Here is a 22,661-nt window from a genome sequence, read left to right as displayed (position 1 = left end):
GCTTCTTCAGGTCATTCATTCTGAAATCCGCCAAACAAAAAAATCGCACTTCACTTAAAACCACATAGCTAATACACAAATAAAGATAACTGCAATCGGGAAATGGCATCATAATCAGCTGATCTGTGCAAACCTAGCAACACCAAGCGGAACCAACTGGAGCCGCGCAATTAAAACAGTCCGCGTATTTTTTGAACAGCCCTCGTATAGTGTAGGTCAGTACAATAGAAAATAATAAGTATATAATGTTATGACAGTTAAGCTACTTAGACAAAACATCTGTATTTTCGTGTTATACTATGTAGTCATTCTCACATGAAAAAAGCCATAATTTATGTTTATTTCCTTGTTTTTATGATGGTTATGATGCTGGTCAATTGACAGACCCCACATAACTAGGGTACAGAAAATAACAAATATAGTCTTACTGAAAACAAAGATTTGAAACATATTTAGGAGGTTTTACAGATTGCAAAAATAATATTTGAGATTTCTGGGATGAAGAATAGTTATTTGCTCATAACCTGAAATCACTTTGCACCCAGACTAGTAACAACACAGATTCAATATTTTCATAAATAAATCTTTAGTAAAAGTATTTCATTAAAAATCTGATTTTTTTCTACAAAAAAACTTGTAATCTTTACTAAAAGTGTGAAAAATTTGTGAAGAAAAACATGTTGTAACAAAAGTTATAGTGCAAATGCTTAATGTGTAGACACCCCATGTTATATTAAGCTTGTAGCAAAAGGGTTAAAGTTAGTATTGTTTAGAATACATGCAGTTTTTATAATATATTCAAAAACTGATTTTACACTGTTTAGAAGTTATACTTTTTTCATGAAAAATGTTTTTTGCACTATTGATGTCTAAAATAAGTGGAAATCTGGGTTGTATGATTGTATCTGGTGGTTAGTGGTTGTTTTTTTTAATGTTTGAAAAAGAGACATCCTGTTTACTGCTATAAATGTTTCTCTAAATATGGCTATAAATAATTACAATTTTATAATTTTATTTAAACTATGAAAAGGTTTTTTAAACTTTTTAAATTTTCATACAAATCACTTTGATATAAACAACAACAAAAATCACCAGACTGAGCTAACCATTTACATCTTATGAATTAACATTATTCTAACTTACTAAGATTACTTTAAAACTATATGGTTGAATTTGATTAATCCCATATATTATATTATTGTAGTGAAATTATCTTCTTTCATGTAAAACATTCTGTAAGTACTTTTAAAAACTGACATCTCTTCACAATTGTAAAAATTAAGCATTACTGTAGTCAGTGTGGTAAAGTTAAACATTGTTATTACTTCTTAACACAATAATACTATATTATCTGAACAGCTTTTTCTAGTTTTATTCTTATTCATTCCCAAATAGTTTTAAAACAATGTATCCTACAGTTAGATGAGAAACCCACTATAAATTTGGAAACGTTGCCAAACTTTACTTTGGTAATGTTACAACTATCAAAGTTTTATGTTGCAAAATAAATTGATGTCATTCTAATTCGTATGCCATTTAACTTTAAAGTTATAATACATGAAGAACATCCTAAAAATACTAAGTTTTTACTTCAGCTAAACATGTTTTCTTAATAAATGAATTATGACTATTAATTTCTCTTGGTTGGATACAAAGTTTTGAGTACTTGCATAGTTATAGATATGATACTTTAGGCCCAATACTATTGTAAACATGCTTATTAACATGTAAAATAATACTGAATTGTCTGAAAGAAATGCTCAAAAAAGTTGCATCAAACATACACATACAAAGAAAACTTGTTTTATTTGACACATTTTATGTATTTTGTCCTTAATTAGAATAACAAGCCTGGAAAAATGTACACATAGTATTGTTGCAAGAGGTGGCTCCTAAGTAAATAAATCTTTTACTATTTCTAAGTGTTACACAGTGCAGTTGTGCTGGATGTATGATACATTTTCATGTAGAAAGTTCAGGATTAAAAATGCAACTTAATTCCACATTTCTATGCTTGAAATCTAAAGACATGGCAACCTTTGGCTTTACATATTGTTTTGCCACTTAACATTTTTCAAGATAAAAATATTTTGGAATTAGTATTTTGCTCTTTTCTACAGTTGTTTGGTGTAATTTATGATGGAAATATTAAAATGATTGCATTTTCACTTCTGGAAAACTTCAGTTTTACTTGTAAACAAAACAGCCTGCCTGTAAATTTGTTTTCTTATATTTTTAGACCCATCCCCAAAACAGCTATTTTCACTTAGAACCTGTTGTCTTTTTAGAATATTTTGTGAATTTCTTAATTTTCACATGTCCCCTTTAAGTTTTGTAAAGGCCTTCAATGAAAGCTTCTTACAGTGCCATTTCAATTGGTTTGGCCATTCACTAATAAAATGTACACAAAACAGATATAATGAAAGTTTAATTACATCTAGATACAGCAAACTTACACTGATTAATGGTAACCAAAATAAGTAACAATGAAAACTCTATTACAGGTTTAATACAGTATCAAGTTAGAAAGACTAATTTAGACAGAAGAATATATGGTATAAATCAAAGAAGTCACTTGACTGGAAAATGCTTAGATATTTTATAAATGTTTAATTTGTGTTTAAAAGTACAGTATTTTTACTTTTTAATAGGTATACTATGGTTTTTATCAGTTTGGAATGTTTATAAACATAAAGTTTTTATTATTATCTTTATAAAACAAAACTGTTATCAAACCACATACGTTTACTGTCTATTGAGTATGATAAGAAACTACAGAATATCTTATATCTATCCTATTCGAATAATGTACACAAACTGAATGACTGGTTAATTAATTATTTTTCACTGTTATCATATGTTCAAAGTAAAAACATTGTTACTCCTATTGGTCATAGCAAAACATTTTGTTTCATTACTTAATTATCCATTTAATTTAGAGATAGGGGAAAATTAACAAATACATATTTAAAAATAAAGGTAACTTCATGATGGTAGTTATTCAGCATCAATAATTCACTCAATAAGAAGGGAATCCCCAGACTATCTCTTTAAAAATTTGTTGCAGAATATTTTTTTCACAAAACATACAAATGGCAACCTTTATAAGAAGTATATCATATGAAAAGAATAATTTAATACTAAAAAAATGAAATTAGAAAGTTTAATACTATATTAGAATAACTCTTTAAACACATGTTTGGTTGCAGGGACTGACTTTGTAACCATTTTATGCTTGTTATAGTTCTCCTGCTATAACTTTTAAATTAGTAAACATATATTTATGAAATTTGGCAGACTATCCATAAACATTACAATGCAAAATACTAGATTTTTTATTATGTCTTAAGATTTGTTAAGCAATGTTTTTCTTATGCCTTTTTTTCTTTTCACATGTTGGATGGGCAGCATGCAAAGTAATTTTCATTTTAAGATTAAAAATACTTTTATGCATCAGAAAAATTTCAAATTCACTTGCAAAATGCTTAAAATTTCCATATAGTTATAAATTATTTCTAGGAAACAACTTTAAAACTTCTGTTATTTTTATTAACAGGGTTGTGTAAGGCTTCAGTCAATTTAACCAACCTTGTAAACACCATAAACAAATTAGAAACTAAATATAAATTATACCTTTTTTATTCTACATTGCCTACAAATTATACCACAAAAACATAAATGTTTGACTACATAGCTTAAATTTTGTAACACTACATATTTGTTAATATTTATTATTTTTATTATATTTACATCTCAGCCATGCCTGGCTAAAAATACACATGTTACAATGTTACAGCATACATGAACATATGTTACCATATTCATTAATATAGAACTTATCTTTAGTCTTTACAAAATAACCTGTTTTATCCCATGTCTTAATGGATTAGTATTTTGTAAATACAGTCAATTTTCAATTATTATATATTATATAAGCATAAAGATTATTAACATTTACAAACAACATTTTAAACCTATTTTGCTTAAAACATAGAACAGTATATAAAGAATTAAAGCAAAAAATTATCTTTTAACTAGAAACCTTTGCATATGGTTGCTGCTGACTAAGCCTTAAGAAATTTTGCACATGGAGAATGTGAAATGAATAGTTTTTTTTTAATTTTTTATATACATTTGGATAAACAAGAATTAACTTATTACATGGATAGCATAGAAATTATTATAATTTGTCAAGTTTAGTAACTAAGCTTATATTAGTCAAAAAGAATATGAAATTTTGAACAGGCTAAAGACTCAATTTAGCAGCATGAAAGTCTGTCTTGAAAGAAAGAGAGAACACCATTATATTTTAATACAGTTGGAAAAGCCAGTAAGTGGACATTCCAAGCTTTTGATTGGTTATTTGTATAGCATATATAAAGGTAAGTGAACATTTATAAAAATGGAAAGAGGTGAGCTGGACCATTATATTTGACTCAGTACATAATATCTGAGCAAATAGAAAATATAGAAGGTTCTTATTTCATATTCTAGCTTGTCAATATCAGTAATTTGACTTCCTAATTCATACAAAACTATAGACTTTATATTTTGACATCAAAAACATCTAATCTGAACCAGTGCTGCATTCAGCATACCATGTGACACACATAAATCAATATTTAGATGTGTTATGAACACACATTTTTAATTTCAGAAATTATAATTTATAGTTTGACATCAAACTTAATAGCAAATTCATAAAATAGCAGTTCAATAAAAATTTGAATGAGTGTCAAAAAACGAGATATTATTTTTAACCTACTACCCAGCTGAAAAGTCAAGAAAGCTAGCACATCTCATTATTTTTGTCTTTTGCTTAAGAGGTGGGAGTTTATTAACCAAATACTCAAGTGCAGTTGATTACTAAGCCTGATTTATCAATTAACCCTTTTACAATGGGCTAGGTATAATACACGAGTTCATCTACTCACTTGCACATATTAAGTATTTGTAATATAACTTTTGAAACAGCACATTCATCATCACAAAATTTAGTAGACTTTTAGTAAAGATTAGAAGGTTTTTGTACACAAAATAAGATTTTTTAAATAAGATTTCTGTAAAAATATTGAGACTATTTCATTACTAGTCTAAGTTCAAGGTGATTTCATGTTATGATTAAAAAACTACTCTTCATCTCAAAAATCTCAAATATCATTTGTGTAATCTCTCAACACATTTCAAATGTTTGTTTACAGTAAGACTTTATATTTAATGCTATTTTCTATACTTTTACTATAGGAGTGTCTTGACCAATCTCATAACCATCATAAAAAAATTAGGAAATAAATATGTTTTTCAATGCTTGAATGACTACATATTATAACACAAAAATACAAATGTTTAGTCTAAGTAGCTTAATTCTCATAACACTATATATTTATTTTTTATTATACTGACCTTCCAGTCATGCCTAGCTAACATAATCTGCATTGACATAGTGCACGTGCACTCATGTTATGTATCCAATAATATAAAACTGACCTTATATCTTCCATGACTTGGCTGTGTTTTATTGGGCTAGTATTTTGTAATATGCAGTCACATTTCAATTGTTATACATTACATATGATTATTATTTAAATATAAATTATTATTCTTATTTTTCTTAAAATATAGAATAAATCTAGAAGTAAGGCAAATAATTATCTCTTCTTACTATGATCTTTGAATTTGGTTGCTAATAGACATAGCTGCTAAATCGTTTAAAATTTCACACATGGAGGATATCAAACAATTTTTCTGTTTTAGGTTTTATATATATTCAGTTGAATAGCCAAAAAATCATAAATAACTATACTTATACCACAGAATTCCACTATAATTTATTAAGCTTGATAATTATGATGTATTCAGATTTGAAAAAATATGAAGCTTCAAGCACGCTAAAGACACAACCTATCTTCTTGAAATCTTGGTTCCAAAGAATGTGATAGCTTTTCACAGGTTAAAATGACTGAGAAAAACCACTAAGAGGACATTCTAGGCTATCGATTGGTTATTCAGATGTCATATATTAAAGTGTATATAATTGACCATTTCCAAAAAATAGAAAGAGGTGAATGGGGCCACTGTATTCGATTCAGTACCTAAGTCATATCTCAGCAAAATAAATAGACAGGAGGTTTTTATTTTATATTCTATCTCGTTTATATTAGTAGTTTGAGTTCCTAATTTGTAAAAAGTACAGACTTCACATTTTGATATCACAAACATTTAATTTTAAACAGTTCTGCATTCAACATACCATGTGACTCACTAAAATCTATATTCAGTGTTCTTTTAACATTTACATTTAAATTAAAAAATTAACTAATAAATAATATTAAAGCTTGAATTACAATCAATAATTAAGATTCCAATGTTACAGACATAAATGCATAAAATAGTGGTTCAATAAAATTTTGAATGCAAGTCAACAAACAAAAGGACAATGGAATTTTCACCCTTGACCCATTGCAAGAGAGTTAACACATATCACTAATTACTCAGATCCAAATATATCATATAATAAAATCAACAAAACTGACCTGTCTGGTGTTTTGCTCAGTCTTAGATATTTGAAGTTTTTCTTTATCTTCACAGTTTGATATAGGCTGTTCTTCAAAACCAGTACTGATTTTATTTATTTCATCATGATGACCATTTACTGAATCTTTGGTCATCGATGCAGAGGTTACAGAAACAATATTGAAATCAGCTATGGTGTTCTGAAGATCAGAAAAGCTTTCCTTATCTGAATAGGTTTTAGAAACAGCTTTGTTGATATTCTCAGCCAATTTCTCATGCAGAGTCTTAAAGTTGATCAACTCTTCCAAAAAGGCCTAGAATAAATCAAAATAGATTTTATAAAGGACAAGAACATTTTAACAATATTAAGTGGGGTTTGCAAATACACAGTGAATGATTATCCATGAAGTACTGGATTCAACTGAAATTTCATATCAATTCTAAAGAAATCACCTAAAAATCTTTCTTCTGTCTCCTAAAATATATAAGATCAGATAACTGTAAATTTCCAGTATCAGAATATATCAAATTTGACAAAGTACCATTTATTTGCTTTTCTGGTCAATTAACAAGCATGTAAGTAAAGCTTTGATAAGAGTATTTTATTCTGCTCTGCTTTTCCAACATTTTTTTCTGTGATGACAAGAAAACCCACTTGTAGAAAAAATTATATATTTAAAAATGGCTGGTATGGGTAGAGAAAGCACTAGTAATGGAGCAAACAAAGTTTCGACCTTCTTTAGTCATCGTCAGGTTCACAAAGAAAGAAAGGGTTACTGACTGGTAGCTGACCATATTTAAAGGCGGTTGTGTAATTGAGTGTAGGAATGTAGAGGGCGAGCTTACATGTTTAATTACATTTATTAATATAGGTATAAAGGTGATCTTTTGTATTGGTTTATTTTGGGCTTGAGTTGTTATATAAGTAAGGCTTCTTTAATTTTGCATTTGTTTATGTTTGTTTCTTTATTTAGTATTTGGGAGTTTTCTATTGTTATGTTGTGTTTATTTGACTTGCAGTCTTCAAAAACGTGTGAAGGTGACTTTTTGTGTTCTGTGAATCTGGTTTCCATTTTTCTACTTGTTTCTCTAATATAGAAATCATGGCAGTTATCACATTGTATTTTATAAATAATGTTGGTGTGGTGTTTGTCAGTGTAGTTTTTACATAGTATAGACCTTAGTTTTGTTCCTGGATTTTGAATAAATTGGGTATTAACTGGGATGTCATATTCTGTTGCTAGTTTTTACCATATGTTGGTTATTTTTCTGTTGATGTAGGGAGCATATGGCATGCAGCCATATATGGTTTCATGATTTTTTAAATCGTGGGGTATATTTGCTTTTGTTAGTTGATTTTGCTTTTTGTCCAGGTGTGTGCGTATAATGCTTTCTATGGTTTGTGGAGGAAACTTACTGATGTTGATGAAGTATTGTTTTATTTTGTCTAATTCATCATTAATTTTATCTGGTGAGCATAGTTTTATGGTTGTGTTTATTTGGTTTCTTAGTATGTTGATTTCTTGTTTTGTTTCATGTGCTGAGTCCCAAAGAATGTATAGTCCAGTCTGGGTGATTTTTGGTGGATTCCTGTTTTAAATTGTGTATTGATTCTTGTAATTTTGAAACTAAGAAATTATATTTGATTGCTTTCTTCCTGTTCACATGTGAAATTAATGTTGGGATGTATAATGTGATTGAAAAAATTAAGTGTGTGTTTTGTAGATGTGAATCCCACAATTGTGTCATCTACATATCTGTACTAATATACTGGTGGATGTAATGCTGCGTTAATTGCTTGTATTTCAACTTGTGTCATACAATATTGGCTAGAACTGGTAATACTAGATTGCCTGTGCTTAGGTCATTTGTTTGTATACAGTTGTGGTTGTTGAACATGAAGTTTGTCTTCATCGTAGTTAATTCTATGAGGGTTGCTAATTGGTTGTTGGGAATGTTTATTGATGGGTTAGGGTCTCAGGTATAGAGTTATAAGGCTATCTTGCAGGCTTCAGTGGTTGAGACTTCTGTAAAGAGGGATATGACATTGAAACTAGCTATTAAGACTTTGTGATTAAGTTGATTAAGGTTAGATTTGAAATTAAAGGAGTCTTTGATGAATAAGCTGGCTGATGTTATATATTTGGAGAATGCCCATGCTATGTATTTACCAAGACTGTAATTAAATGATTCATATGTGGACATTATTGGTGGTAATGGACAATCTGGTTTATGAGGTTTCGGGATGCCATATATTTGTGGTGTGCGTGAGTCAGTCTTGCATAGGTAGGAATAAAGTGTTTTTAAAATTCTGTTGGCTTTTTCATTTTTAGTAGTATTTTGTTTAGTTGCATTTAATGTGTCTTTGTTGGATTTGTGTGTATTGGTTTCAATTTGTTTGTGTCGGATAAAAAGTTTTTCATTTCTTGGATGTATTCATTCATGTTCATTGTGATTACAGTGTTTCCTTTATCTGCTTTTAGAATTTTAATGTTTTTGTCTTGTTTTAGGTTTTTAATGGAGTTAATGTCTCTCTTTGTAAGGTTGTTTTTTAATTTTATGTTTTGTGCAATGATATTGATGGTTTTGTGAGAAAATTATTTGAAAAAAAATCATTTAAGATGTTGTTTTTAGATGTTTCTGGAAAATATAAATTTTTAATTTTTCCTGGGAAGTTTGGTTGTTGGATGTCAATAGAATTGTCAAAGTTGTCTTCTTTTTGTTGGTTGTTTTCAGTTGTTTTTGTTTTCTGTGGAAAGTATCACAAGTCTCCTGGCTAGGTCTTCTAAACATGCTTTAATTTCTAAGGTTGAAATGTACCTAGGTGCTATTGCAAAGTTGAGTCCTTTGTTAAGAAGATGTATCTCGTCTGTGTTTAATTGTCAGTAGGTTAGTCAATGGTTTGTCATGTTGGTGTCTTTTCTGTTGTTTGTAAAATCAACTAACAAAAGTAAATATACCCTACGATTTAAAAAATCACGAAACCATATATGGCTGCACACCATATGTTCCTGACATCAGCAGAAAAATAACCAACATTTGGCAAAAACTAGCAACAAAATAAGACATTCCAGTTAATACCAAATTTATTCAAAAATCAGGCACAAAACTAAGGTCTCTACTATGTAAAAACTACACTGACAAACACCACACCTACATTATTTACAAAATACAATGTGATAACTGCCATGACTTACATATCAGAGAAACAAGTAGAAAAATGGAAACCAGATTTAAAGAATACAAAAAGTCACCTTGACACATTTTCGAACACTGAAAATCAAATAAACACTACATAACCATAGAAAACACACAAATACTAAATAAAGAAACAAACAAACAAATACAAAAGTAAAGAAGCCTTACTTATACAACTGAAGCCCAATACAAAGGAACACCTTTATACCTATATTAATAAATATATCCAACATCTAAGCACACTTTCTATGTTCCTACACTCAATAACACAACTGCTTTCAAACATGTGGTCAGCTACCAGTCAGTAACCCTTTCTACCTTTGTGAACCTGACAACGATTGAAGAAGGTCGAATCATTGTTCGCTCCTTAACTAGTGCTTTCTCTACACATAACAGTCATTTTTAAATATGTAACAACATTTTTTTGAAAAGGGGTTTAGTTTAAAAATATCATAAAAAGTATTCGGCCTGCAAGTTAATTTATACATGAACTAAGTTCTGTATGGTTTTCTATAGTTGTTTTTCTTGATACATAATAAGACTATCAAAGTAGTGTTATGACTAACTGTATAATCAGTTATGGTCCAATTAAACACCTAACCAGTTTACAATTTTCCTAACCACTATCCCATGAGCTGTTGGCATATATACATAGAATTATTTATACTAATGCACATGTGATATTAAAATTTAATTGTACTCAAAGTTCTCTCACTTGATCATACCACATATGGCATATAGTTAACACCAAAGTTTAGATCTCTAAATTGTTTTCAGCACACATGAAAATATATAAACACAAAAACAGTTTGTATACCATGCAAGTAAGAAAGGTTTATTGAGCAAAATGCATAATTTTTACCCCATAATCCACAGAATCCTCACAGTGATAAGTAAACTCTGGTTCTGGTAATGGTTGATCGAGAGGAGGTACTGAACTAATCAAACGACGTCTAGGAATTTGACTGAAAAAATAAATTATGTAATATTCTTTATAAAAAATTATGAAACTTTTAATTTAGCAAAAGATTTTTACACACTTAATACAGTATTTGACATTGTTGTATTCATAAACTATCAACTCAACAAGAACAAGTTACATCAGATTGAATGTTTTCTTCTTAATACTTTCCTTAATTTGCATAGATTCCAGATCAATGGTCTGATAAGTTATCAATTTAGATTTTTCACCTGCCAAAGGACATTGTCAAGATGGCTTTTTGTTAATATGAGAACATACTGGCTGAGATGAACATATTACAAACAAAGGTTAACTAGAATTACCTATAAATACACAGTTAAGTATGCAACATTAAAACAACTTTAAAGCCTTTCTATATTGCTAAAATAACATTGCCATGGGCAGTCATGATCTATCTGATAACCATGCATCTTGACAATAGCCCTGCAACATACTTCTATTGTAAAAGACAAAATTATAAGCCTGTTATATCCAAAGCACACCACTCCTCTCTTGAGGCATTTCATAATCCATTTAGTGCATAAAGCATGATAATTTGCCAGTGTCAATTCAACAATCTGTTCACAGAGACACCTACAAACATTATATCTGGTCATTTGACTAGTATGTTTTTGTATGGAATACCATATATACTCATCTCATTCTCAAGTTGTTTGAGGCATGTGATGATTGATTTAAAGTTACGACTAGAATCTTTACCTTGGTAATCTGATACTACGTTGGCCTCAGTTGTAAATGGTGTCCTTAATTATATTGTTTCCTGTTGTCTGGGTTACATATATGGCTTTTGCCACTAAGCTCTGTGTCCATGAATTCTTACCTGTTACAAGACACCACAGTTTGATTAAACTTGGTAGGGTACAAGTTGTTTCAGGTCTCTTTCTAAATATTCTTGGTGTCTCAACTTCATTCATATTTCTTTGTTTACCAAGCCAGTACAAGGAATATCCCTGTCTTGGAAATTCTAAGTGTCTGATCTGAACACTGATCTGATCTGTGTTTTTGTCAGAATGAATTGTTACATACCCTTTCCAAAAGCAATACACATTTGGGAGTGTAGTGATATTAATACAATATCAAACAATGTCAAACATTATTTAGATCTGGTTGCCATAAGAATTGCTGATTTGCAAATCAATAATCATTTTAATGTAATATATTCATCCCTGTGGTTCAACTAAAATTATAATTTCAATATTGAAAACTGGCAAAATTTGAAACCTATAAACTCAACATTTGTGATAAAAGTTAGCATTTTTCTACACATTTTCCTATAAATAATTAACTCTTCTCACAAAATTGCTTTTTTCTTGACTAGCACTGCCACCTGTTGGTGTAAATCATCAATGCATTCCATTAGCCTTTCACCTCTTGCTTCTGCATATCCATATGCAAGTAGTCCTGCAACGCTCTACACCAGGAGCATGACACCGCTTCTATCATAACCAGTGCCCTCTTCACATCTACATTCATTAATCACTTCAAGATTGTTCAGAAAACCTACACTATATATCACTGGAAGTTAGGAGGCTGGGTAGGAAATGTAAGAGGTGGTAAGTACCTGCTGGAAATACCTTTCTAGTGTAAGAAAATGCTAAATTTTATTACATTTTGCAAAATAGGTAGAATTCCACACAGAACTGGTGAAGGGCCAATAAAAAAAAATTATTCCCCTTTAGGAAGCACACAGAGACAGAGAAGGATATGTGGAACCAACAAAGTAAACAACACACCTCAGTGGGTGACCACATCCCATCCAAGTATACTTTTTGCTCTGAAAGGCAGATAAACATGAATGAATCCCAGGATATGTATGACCAATAAATGGGACTCCTGGATGTCAAAAACCTGGAATGGTACATCACATCCATAGTAGGAAGAGGATCACTTACCTCTTCACTTCAAAACAGGAAGTGATATGGAAAGCAAATGTTTGTTGCCAAAATCCATCTCCACTTACACTCATTTTCAATACAACTCATACCAGATCTGCCAATAACCAACATCCAGCAGACAGTAGGAAGATGTAGAGCCCCAGCAGGATGGCATCTCCAACCCAAAACCTGATGGCAATGGGTATGGTACTTGCAGTCCATGGTAGGAGGAGGATATCTGCCCTTACACAAGAGAAAAAAACACGTACTGCATCCAGCTACAACTGATAAACTGGGGTGCATTTCCAATTAACATTTGTCCTCCAGTTCCTGGTAGGAGGAATACTAGTTAGTATATGCAAAGATTTACTATGCTAGATCATCTTCAAACAACACTGGACCCACAAAAAATACACATCTGAAGGGTGGTAGAGAGAAGGAACATCTCAGCCTGAGGGGAAACTGCAATAATAGAAGTATATGTATATTTATGGCATGGCAGAGTGTTTCAACCAAAACCTGGCAGCATCTACCATTGTACATAAGGTCTACAGTAGGAAGGGGATTGTGCTGTCTACACACGATACCAATTAACTCTGGGCTATTTCCAATGAAAACCAAAACCACTAGAAATGTACATCTGAAGGATGACATGAAAGAGCTAAGATACTATTTTGGCAATACACAGAAATTTTCAGAGACCATCACTAAATTTCTTTTACACAATGTAAGCACAGTTCTACATTAAAGAACCTTAACATTATAATATTTGTGGGTATTTTTGGCATTCCACAAATAAAAGAAACAGATCAACTGATTACTACAATAACTACAGGTTTAAAGACCTACTAACTGGCAGTTTGATTTTGATACTTACTTTTTTCTTCTAGGAGAACGAAAATCGTCATCAAGATTTTGGTCTTTAGCAGGAGTTGTTAAATATGGCTGCAGAGAATGATCTTGTGTCAAAAACAAATGAGGTGAAGAGGTGTCAGGATGTCTCTGTGGTAAAGGTGGTCTCTGTTTAGAAATAGAAGTTTTTATGTTTTGTTCAACACTCTCTAAGTCCACTTCATGAATGGCAGAGGAAATGTTGTCTCTCATGCTTTCCTTCAAGTTGAGCTGAGGTGAAATATATTTATTATCTAATGCAGATGACTCTTCTTCAGCATACCTTAATTGAGATTCAGATGTCATTAACAACTGCTGGCCTTTTTCAGTGTGATTAGTTTCATTTTTCTCACTCAATGCTTTTGAAGTCACTATTGTCTGATCTTCCACAGCCTGATTATTTCCACAATTGGATTTCATTATTGAAACAGTTTTTAGTTCATTTTCAGAAATCATTACATCACTTGAACAGCTTCTTACTACAAGTTCAGAGAAATGAGCCCTCTCTTCTTTACCCTGTAAAGTATCATCAGATAGAAAATTTGAAGCTTGGAGGAACCCTGTTTTAGGATTCACATGAGAGGTGTCTGATGCAAGTTTAGAAGCTACAGAATTATTCTGCTGTTCAACTTCACATAACTTATTACTTTTAGGAATAAATTTTTTCCTGATTTCATTTTTGCATTTTATCTCTTCCAGTATTCCTTCATCTTTTTGAACATCACTTTTCAACAAAGAAGAATTATTACTTAAACTCTGTTGATCGACAGTATTTAACGTATTGAGACTCACGCTTTCCAAGCTTTTTGGCACGAAATTGTCATCTGAAGTAGTGAATAATTCCTGTTTCAATGATCCTGTAAAATTACTTTTTATTCCTGAATTATTTTGTGTTTTACCATTACCAGACACAGATTTTGAACTTTTATATTCATTAAATGCTTCAGAAGTTGAAGTTTTAATTACACAATTTGTTGACTTTTCTTCTAAGTCTTCTCCAAGATCTTGTGAAAGCAGCTTATTTTTTTCTGTGTTTTTTGTTATGGTTTCTGTAAACAGAGATGACGAACTAACCTGAGAACTCAGACTAACATAAACAGGTTCTGATAAGTTTTTTTCTCTTACAGTAGCTTCTTTAGTTACAGATATTGAACTGTTAGGTTCTGATAACGAACAACTGACCTGAGAACTGTGAGAACTATTCTGAAAATGTGGTACCATAGGTTCACTTGTTGTGGTCAATGAATTTTGTGTTGTTATAGGACAACTAACACCAAATGATTCATTATTATTATTAAGAGGAAATTTTGATATACTATTTATTTTATATGATAAATCTTCAGACCTTGAACCCCTGTTGAGTTTATTGCTAGCTACAGCACATTCTGAGCAGTTTTCATAAAGATTAATGGCAGGAATTTTTTCATCACAGGAATTTTGTAATGCAAGAATATTACATGAGGCTTTAAGGGCAGTTTTGTTCTTTTTTTTACATATCAGAGTATTAACAGAGACATCTGTGGATTCTCCAGCTGTAGAATATTTTTCAGCTTCATCTGAACTACCTGGTCCAGATTCAACAAGATCAATGACAATATACTTATTCTGCTTTAAATCTGATGAAGATTTAGGATTTTCTTTTTCAGAAATTTCTGTTATATTTGAGTCTACACGAGATGATGTCATTATAATTTTCCTTGGAGATTTTTTGCAATGTTGACCAGGAGATGATAAAATGCTAACTCCTGAACTGCTATCTTCATCAAGTGGTTCTTCTAGTCCCTGTGGGGGTATCCAGCTCTGAATCCTAGAAATGCTGGTAAGAGAATTCTGAGAAAAGGAATGGGAAGGTTTTGAATTTTCAGTGTCCTCATAAAGAGTTTTATACTTGGATAAGTGTTGAGATGAGATCTCAGAGGATTTAAACTGAGAGTTCTGATATGAAGATTTGCAGTCTTTACTGATGATGGTGATAGATGATCTTGGAGTTGTAATATCACACACAATGTTAGGCTTGTTGATATGTTTGACATCTGTACAATTTTGTATAAATTCAAGCTTCTCTTGGTGAGGACTATATTTTTGCTTATTTTTTGTTGAAATGATTGAAGATAGCACTGGACTGGGTTCTAGAGCAGATGATGGCAGAAGACTTGAAGCAACATCAAACTTTTGATGTTCAGGTTGAATAGGTGGTTGTAATTTTTCTTCAAAACCATCATTTCTCCTTTCTATAAAGTTACTGAAGCTATGATTAAAGCATTCTTGCTTAACAGGAAACTCCCTTGGATTTACTAAAGAATGTCTAAAACCACTGGTATTCACAAAATGTATTTCAGGATATCTTGATCTGATAATTACTTCTTTGTCTTCTATTAGGTGTGACAAAGTATCTTCAAAATGTGGCATTTCTTTAATTCTTGAGAATTTGGACTTACTTTCTTTTTCTATTTTGTTTTTCTTGATGGCATCATACTCTTCAACTTTTAAATCTGAAGTTCTATCATTTTGCTTCCTAGAAGTTAGCATTGTTTCTTTAAAATTTGATGGAATACATATATCTTGTTCAGCAATCTGATTGGTTTGTTTAATCTTTTCTTGCTCATGTTTTAATTTGTCCCTTACACAATATTTTGATGAACTAGAAAGATTTCTACAGTGTTCACCACCAATCATAAATTCACTATTATTTTTTGGTGAAATACGTACTGGCTCAGCTTCCATTTCTTCAGCTCCATTCAGATGTGATGAAATATGATTATGACTAAATGATAACTGTTTGTAATTCTGGTACTGTTCAGGTAAGTTTCCATTACTTATATCTCCTTGAAAATTATTACAAGTGGAAGACATACAAATTCTTTCAATGGTTCTGTTTACAGATACCCTATTTGGTTCTTCAACTTTTTTCTGGAGTAGTTTTGTTGGATTCTCTAGCATTATGATGATGACAAAAATTAGTAGCACCACACTCATTTCTCAATGGTGCATGAAGAGAACTGAGACAATGAGAACAAGAGCCAAGGGAATCAAATGTCCTAAAGGTAGCACCTTGAACCAATCTTGAATTAATGTTGTGTGACTTCTGACACATGCCTCCAGTACTACCACATGAACATCCTGACAGCAGTCCTTGCTTACTTGAACACAGATTAGTACATGAGTTTTGCTTGTTGTGTAGAGAACTATATCCTGAAGCAGCAGCACTTATTTGGTCAAATCCTGTAACAAAAGCCCATATAAACCAAAAATAATGAAATAGTTTGAACTGGTAATCTGAAATTTTTAAAGGTTCAAATTTTCACTAATTAACAAAATTGGAAAATAAAAAAGTAATAATAACAATAGATGGCCTTTTAGTACTTGAAGATCAGTTTCTTAAGATTTCACAGAAAATTCCTTCATATTGAAAATACTATAACAGTTGAATAAACCTTGGAACACAATTTCTAACCATTTGTAGGATGCGATAAAAATGTTTTTAACTTTTCATTATGTGTGATGTATTATTTAAAATAAATTTTGGTTATAAACTGCTTTTAAATCCAATCTTTCAGTTTAACCTTATAACCTTCTGACTGTATTTTTAAGAAACAAGTTGAATTACATAATTACTTTTCTTTCTTTATTTGTTAAAGAAACTAGCATAATGATTCTGGTTTGTAGGGAAATAACCAATAACAAAAACAGTTGAGAGACAATGATGAACAACAAAAATACTATTTCATTTTATATTAACATCAAGAAACTTAATTTATTATGGTGCAAATGTTGATCGTAACAATAATATTTAACATAAATAATGTTATAAATACATGCTTGAGAAAATAACAATTCAACTTCTGCATAAGTAACAAGCTTAATTTAAGAATTACCAACTTACTGACTTTCAAAATATTTTATTAAACTATTACATACCAAACTGCTTGACTTCACAACTTTGTTGATTAAAGGATCCCTGATAATATATATGTCATATAAAAATTTAAAGAGTATGAACAATGTTGCATTAAACCCAATGCTAATATCTATACTTATTTTACATACAAAGGGAGTGACTTCATACAATTTTTGATCAGTTCTTTACACAAATGTTGGTGTTTTAACAAGAAAAACATAAAATTACTCAATATGATGCAATACATGGACCCCACCAGTGGTAAAAGGCATAAAAATATGATGGTAATTTGATAGTTAAAATGGCATTCACATCCTTCAAGTACCATATTTTATGATGTTTTAGAATAGAGAACTTAAGGCAGCCTATAACAAAACACAGCTTGGTATCATAGAGTGAAAATGATTTCATTATGTCAGCCTAATCTTGTTCCATTAAAAACATTTATTTTCTCACTATGTCGTAACATCATAACTCAAATGAGCTATAAAATCATAAAACTTTAAAAAATTAGAACTGCATTTCTGGCAGATGTTCACGAATTATTTTCTTCTAGGAATATATCACCAAATTATACTTTTATCACTTCATTTTAATCTCAGCTGAATTAAAGCCAGATTGGCTTATACAATTGAAAAGAATAGAACATGAGCTATCACTAGATGTTTAGATTATTAACCCTATAACTTCTCAAAGATGAAATATAAACAATTACACTAGACAATAACAACTGAGGTTTGCACCTGAAGAAAAAAGGTCCACTTTTCAAAACAGCTCTGATTATAGGGATTTTTTTTTCATTTTTTTCAACTGAGGTTGAGAAACAGTGATTTGTTAATATTGATAAAATTACATCTGTATTGAAGTTACAAAGTTAAAATTGGTATTACATTATTAAAAACTATTTTCAATTTGCTACCTAACAGGCTATAAGTTGTAATTATGCTCAAAACATGCTGAAGTCAACCTTAGAAAACAATTCATATATATTTTCATGTACAAAAATTAAATAAATTTCAACTTGGAAGTTTTTCAGTTTTTTAATGTGTGAAAGAATAACTACAAGTTCACTTCCTATGATGCATTTTTGAAGACTGAAAGTAAATTGTGTAAATAATTAATTACAAGAGAAAATATCATATACAACTTTTCAAGTCTATTGATTTTCTAAAAACACTGATACTTTGATCATTATCTTTTCACATACTTACAATTGCATTGCTGAATTTTCTGTCAAGTTCCAAGACCAAAGCTCTTGACATGCCAAACACTCAAATTTATAAAATCAATTAAACACAATGAGCTTAAAACCAAACAAAATTTGCTCTTTGTTAACTGTTGAAAATTTTAAATTAAGATTAAATGTTAATTCATACAAATATAAACATTCAAAGTCAGCATATGAGTAAAGGGTACCTTAAGCAACAACAATTCAACAAATAGCTAAACATGTACATACCTTTCACACTTTATGAATCAATACATTAACTTTTAACTAGGTTGTAATTCAAGCACAATACTTCAAGAAGATAAACAACTGTACTAGCCTTACAAACTATTTAATAACTAAATTAATTTTTAAGCTATAATTCAAACCCAATACTACAAGCAGTTAAATGTGTACTTGCCTTTTACATTGTATGAATTACTAGTACCAGGTGTGTTTGACTGTTCTCTCGGCTCTACCCGATCACAACCACCACATAAGGCCACATTGCATGAAGATGACACAGTTTGCAAGGAACATGGGTGGTTCTGACTGTCATTGTGGGGTGATTTTCTTTCTTTACCTTGCAACACCCCTGACTTATTCTAAGAATATAAATGTTTATTTCAATGTAACAATATACCTTGAAGCAATATTAAATTTAATTGAAGAAATAATTTTGATAGTATCTCAAATTACATAATACATTTTAGATTAAATATTAAAATTGTAAACATAGCTAATATATGTATTTGTTATCCCATATGAGTACCATGAGAGTTAAGAGAAATACTATGTTCATGGAATCAAAACAGTTTATTTCACATTTAATATATATTCACACACATACACAATATGCAAGTTTGTGTATATACATACTTTACTCTCTGAACCTTTCAGATATATCATACATAGAGATACCTTTGCAGACTGAGCTTGTGCCACTGTGAAATTGACTCATCATTAACTTTAACAACAAGTTAAGAAGTTTAAAATTGTAGTAAATATTTTACTATTAGTTACTTTTGTGATAAATGTTAAATAATGTGTAAATTTCCACTCATAGTACAGTCATCAAAAAGCTTTGGAGGCAAATAAACTGTCTATCTTTTTTTTTTTTTCCCTAAATGACTCCACCAATACATACTTTATTTGCTGTGGACTATTACAAAGTATTTTGCAGCAGCATGCATAAAAAATATTTTCTTTTCATACACAAAAACAAAACACCAATTTTTATCCAAGATCCAGGAATTAATTGGTTCATTTAATGATTTAGTGTAAACACTGTCTATGCTCAGTGAAACCCAACACAAACTTTTCAGATTAAAACAAAAATTACATAAACATTTATAATGAAACTATAAAGAATGTCCATGTTAGTAATCTTTTTACTGAACAGAACAACAGAGTTACCCCTTTAGAAAGTTTTATCAAGCAGAAAAATTATGTATTTTTATATTAACCCTTTCTCACTGTGCTCAGTATGATATACAAGTTTTGATACAGCATATGTGTATTCATAAAATTTATTAAATTTTTGGTAAATATCACAAGTTTTTTTGTATACAAAAATCAGATTTTTTATTGAAATATTTTAACAAATATTTGTTTGTGAAAATAAGTGTCTGTTTTGTTACTAGTCTGCGTGCAAAGTGATTTCATGTTATGATTAAAAAACTATTCTTTGTCCTAAACATCTCAAATATTATTTGCTTAATCTCTAAAACCTCCTAAATACATCACAAAGGTTTGTTTTCAGTAAGAATTTATATTTTATTTTCTATGCTCTATGTGGGGTCTGTCACATGACCAACCTCACAGCTATCATAAAAAGAATTATGAAATAAATATAAATTATGCTTTTTTGCATGCTAAAATGATTACATATATAACACAAAAATACAAATGTTTAGTCTAAGTAGCTTGAGTCTCTTACCATTATATATTTATTATTTGTTATTATACTGACCTTCCAGTCATACCTAGCAAACATTACATAACTCGCATTGATGTGGTGCATGTGCATTCATGTTACATATCCAATAATAAAAATTGGCCTTTGTTAGTCTTCCTTGTATTGGCTGTGCTTTAGTGGACTAGTATTTTGCAATATACAGTCACATTTCAATAATACATTATATACTTATTTCTAATACAAAGATTCTTGTATTATTCTGTTTTTTTTGTTTTTTTTTATAAACTATTCATGTTTATGACTACTTACAGTTGATTATCTGTGAATACACAGGTGAGTTAACTTGAGAAACGTTTTATTATTTGTTTTATTCGATTCAAAGAAAAACAATTTATAGGTTGAAATATTTTAGAATTTGGAATAAGCTTTCCATAGCTAACATTTTGCAAATAAAATATCTAATTTTTATATGTAATATTTGTATAAATTTACAGATTTCATTGTGATTATTGTGAAACAATTAAAAATGACTAGGTTTGTTGTACTTTGCAATTTGATTGTTATGTTTTCTTACATTATTTTAAAGCTTCCCAATATAGAAAGTTCTTTCTTTTAATCACATGCAATTTCACTGTATTTACAATAACATGTATACAATATCATAAACAGGCCAACTTTTTCTTAGTCATTAATTGGAAGGTTGTATCTTGTATACAAGTTTACACCTGTATTATACTAATACATAGTTACATGTATCTTTTCCAGTTTCTTTTCTGTGATTTTCATTGCCTATTCAGACAGTAACTTTGGTCAGTAAGGTTTCTGGTTTGTTTGTTTTATTTTCAATTTCATACAAAGCCACACAAGGACTATCTGCACCAGGTATCCCTAATTTAACAGTGTAAGACTAGAGGGAAGTCAGCTGTCATCACCAACCACTGCCAACTGTTGGGTTACTCTTTTACCAAGGAATAGTGAGATTGACCATCACATTATAATGCACCCACAGCTGAAAGGGCAAGCATGTTTGGTGTTACGAAGATTCAAAAGCCAATAAGGACTAATGCAAACATGATCTAACAAACAGTGGCCAAATCTGTAAAACAAACCTCGATATTGACCATTGCAAAATGAACTAAGCTTACTTTGCAGTGTTCCACAAAAACATTCCTTTCTTCTATCACACTGACATACCATAATTCAAATGAAGTATGAAATGGTAAAACAACTTTAAAAAAAAACAAAAAACAAGAGTATATTTATTATAAAAATGTTTTTTTCCTCAACAGCATACCAACAAGCTAAACTTATGTTTTTCAAGCTCTGCATACATTACTGATAAACTGGAAGCCTTACTGAATTCTAGAGTTGAGAGAGAAAAATAGTTTTATTTACATATTTATTTTACTATGACACATGTAGACAGTTAGATTACATTAAGAGAATAGAGGTTGAGAAAGAGTGACTGGTTAAACACTGATAAAACTACACTTTTACTGAAATTGCATGGTTAATTGGCACTATTTCATCCAAAGGTATTTCACCTTTCCTCATGAGTGCAATATTATGTTTTTTTTCAGCATTCTGAAATCAACCCAAAATCCCAATGTGTGATTTTCATTTTTATGTATAAGATGAAATAACTAAAACATTTCTACTTAATATATAACAACACCAAAGTTTTTTGTTTTATTTATTTTAATGTTTAGTAGAATAACAATAAATTTATTTTCTATAATTTTTTTCTAATTCAATGGTGCAGTTTTTTCCCTTGAAGTGGGGTGTACCATCCTGGAAGTAAGTGTTGCTTTTTTTGTATTTTTAGTTAATTCAATTTTTACAAGTTATTTCAGTATTAATTTATTTATATAAGTTTATTGATACTGTTTCCCAAAATAATGAAATATGAAATACTTACTAACAATTGCATTCCAAGTGAAGTAGAATATCCCTCTGAAAGAAGTTTTCTAGCTTGAATTAAAGCATTTTCTAGTATTTCAATGAATTGTTCTAGATCAAGAGATCTTCTGTTCTCTGTTGGAAATGTACATTTGGCTATTTAGTGTTTTTCAAATCACCATAGCAAATGGTATAATATTATGCTTTTGACACAATCTATTGCTAACAAAAACTTATATATGGTTTTAATCTTGAAAAGAACTATGCTAATTCATTCAATT

General features: G+C 30.2%; 1 protein-coding gene across 2 annotated transcripts in view; it reads right to left on the bottom strand.

Annotated features, from left to right (window-relative positions):
• The window catches only part of LOC143258572 (uncharacterized), an 81,058-nt gene that overhangs the window by 27,007 nt on the left and 31,390 nt on the right, over positions 1 to 22,661 (bottom strand). The window contains exons 4-8 of one of the 2 annotated variants that reach the window (XM_076517737.1): positions 22,400 to 22,515; positions 18,985 to 19,168; positions 13,445 to 16,680; positions 10,574 to 10,676; positions 6,534 to 6,827 (exon numbers count right to left, since the gene is read on the bottom strand). In XM_076517737.1, the coding sequence (XP_076373852.1) occupies positions 6,534 to 6,827; positions 10,574 to 10,676; positions 13,445 to 16,434 (3,387 nt within the window). In that variant the 5' untranslated portion in view covers positions 16,435 to 16,680; positions 18,985 to 19,168; positions 22,400 to 22,515. Of the gene's footprint in view, positions 1 to 6,533; positions 6,828 to 10,573; positions 10,677 to 13,444; positions 18,952 to 18,984; positions 19,169 to 22,399; positions 22,516 to 22,661 lie in introns of those variants that run through there. The other variant, XM_076517736.1, reaches the window with a different exon arrangement.

Source organism: Tachypleus tridentatus, chromosome 8 (genome assembly GCF_004210375.1).
Source record: "Tachypleus tridentatus isolate NWPU-2018 chromosome 8, ASM421037v1, whole genome shotgun sequence".
Classification (NCBI taxonomy): Eukaryota; Metazoa; Arthropoda; class Merostomata; order Xiphosura; family Limulidae; genus Tachypleus; species Tachypleus tridentatus.
This window is presented reverse-complemented; position numbering and strand designations above follow the sequence as displayed.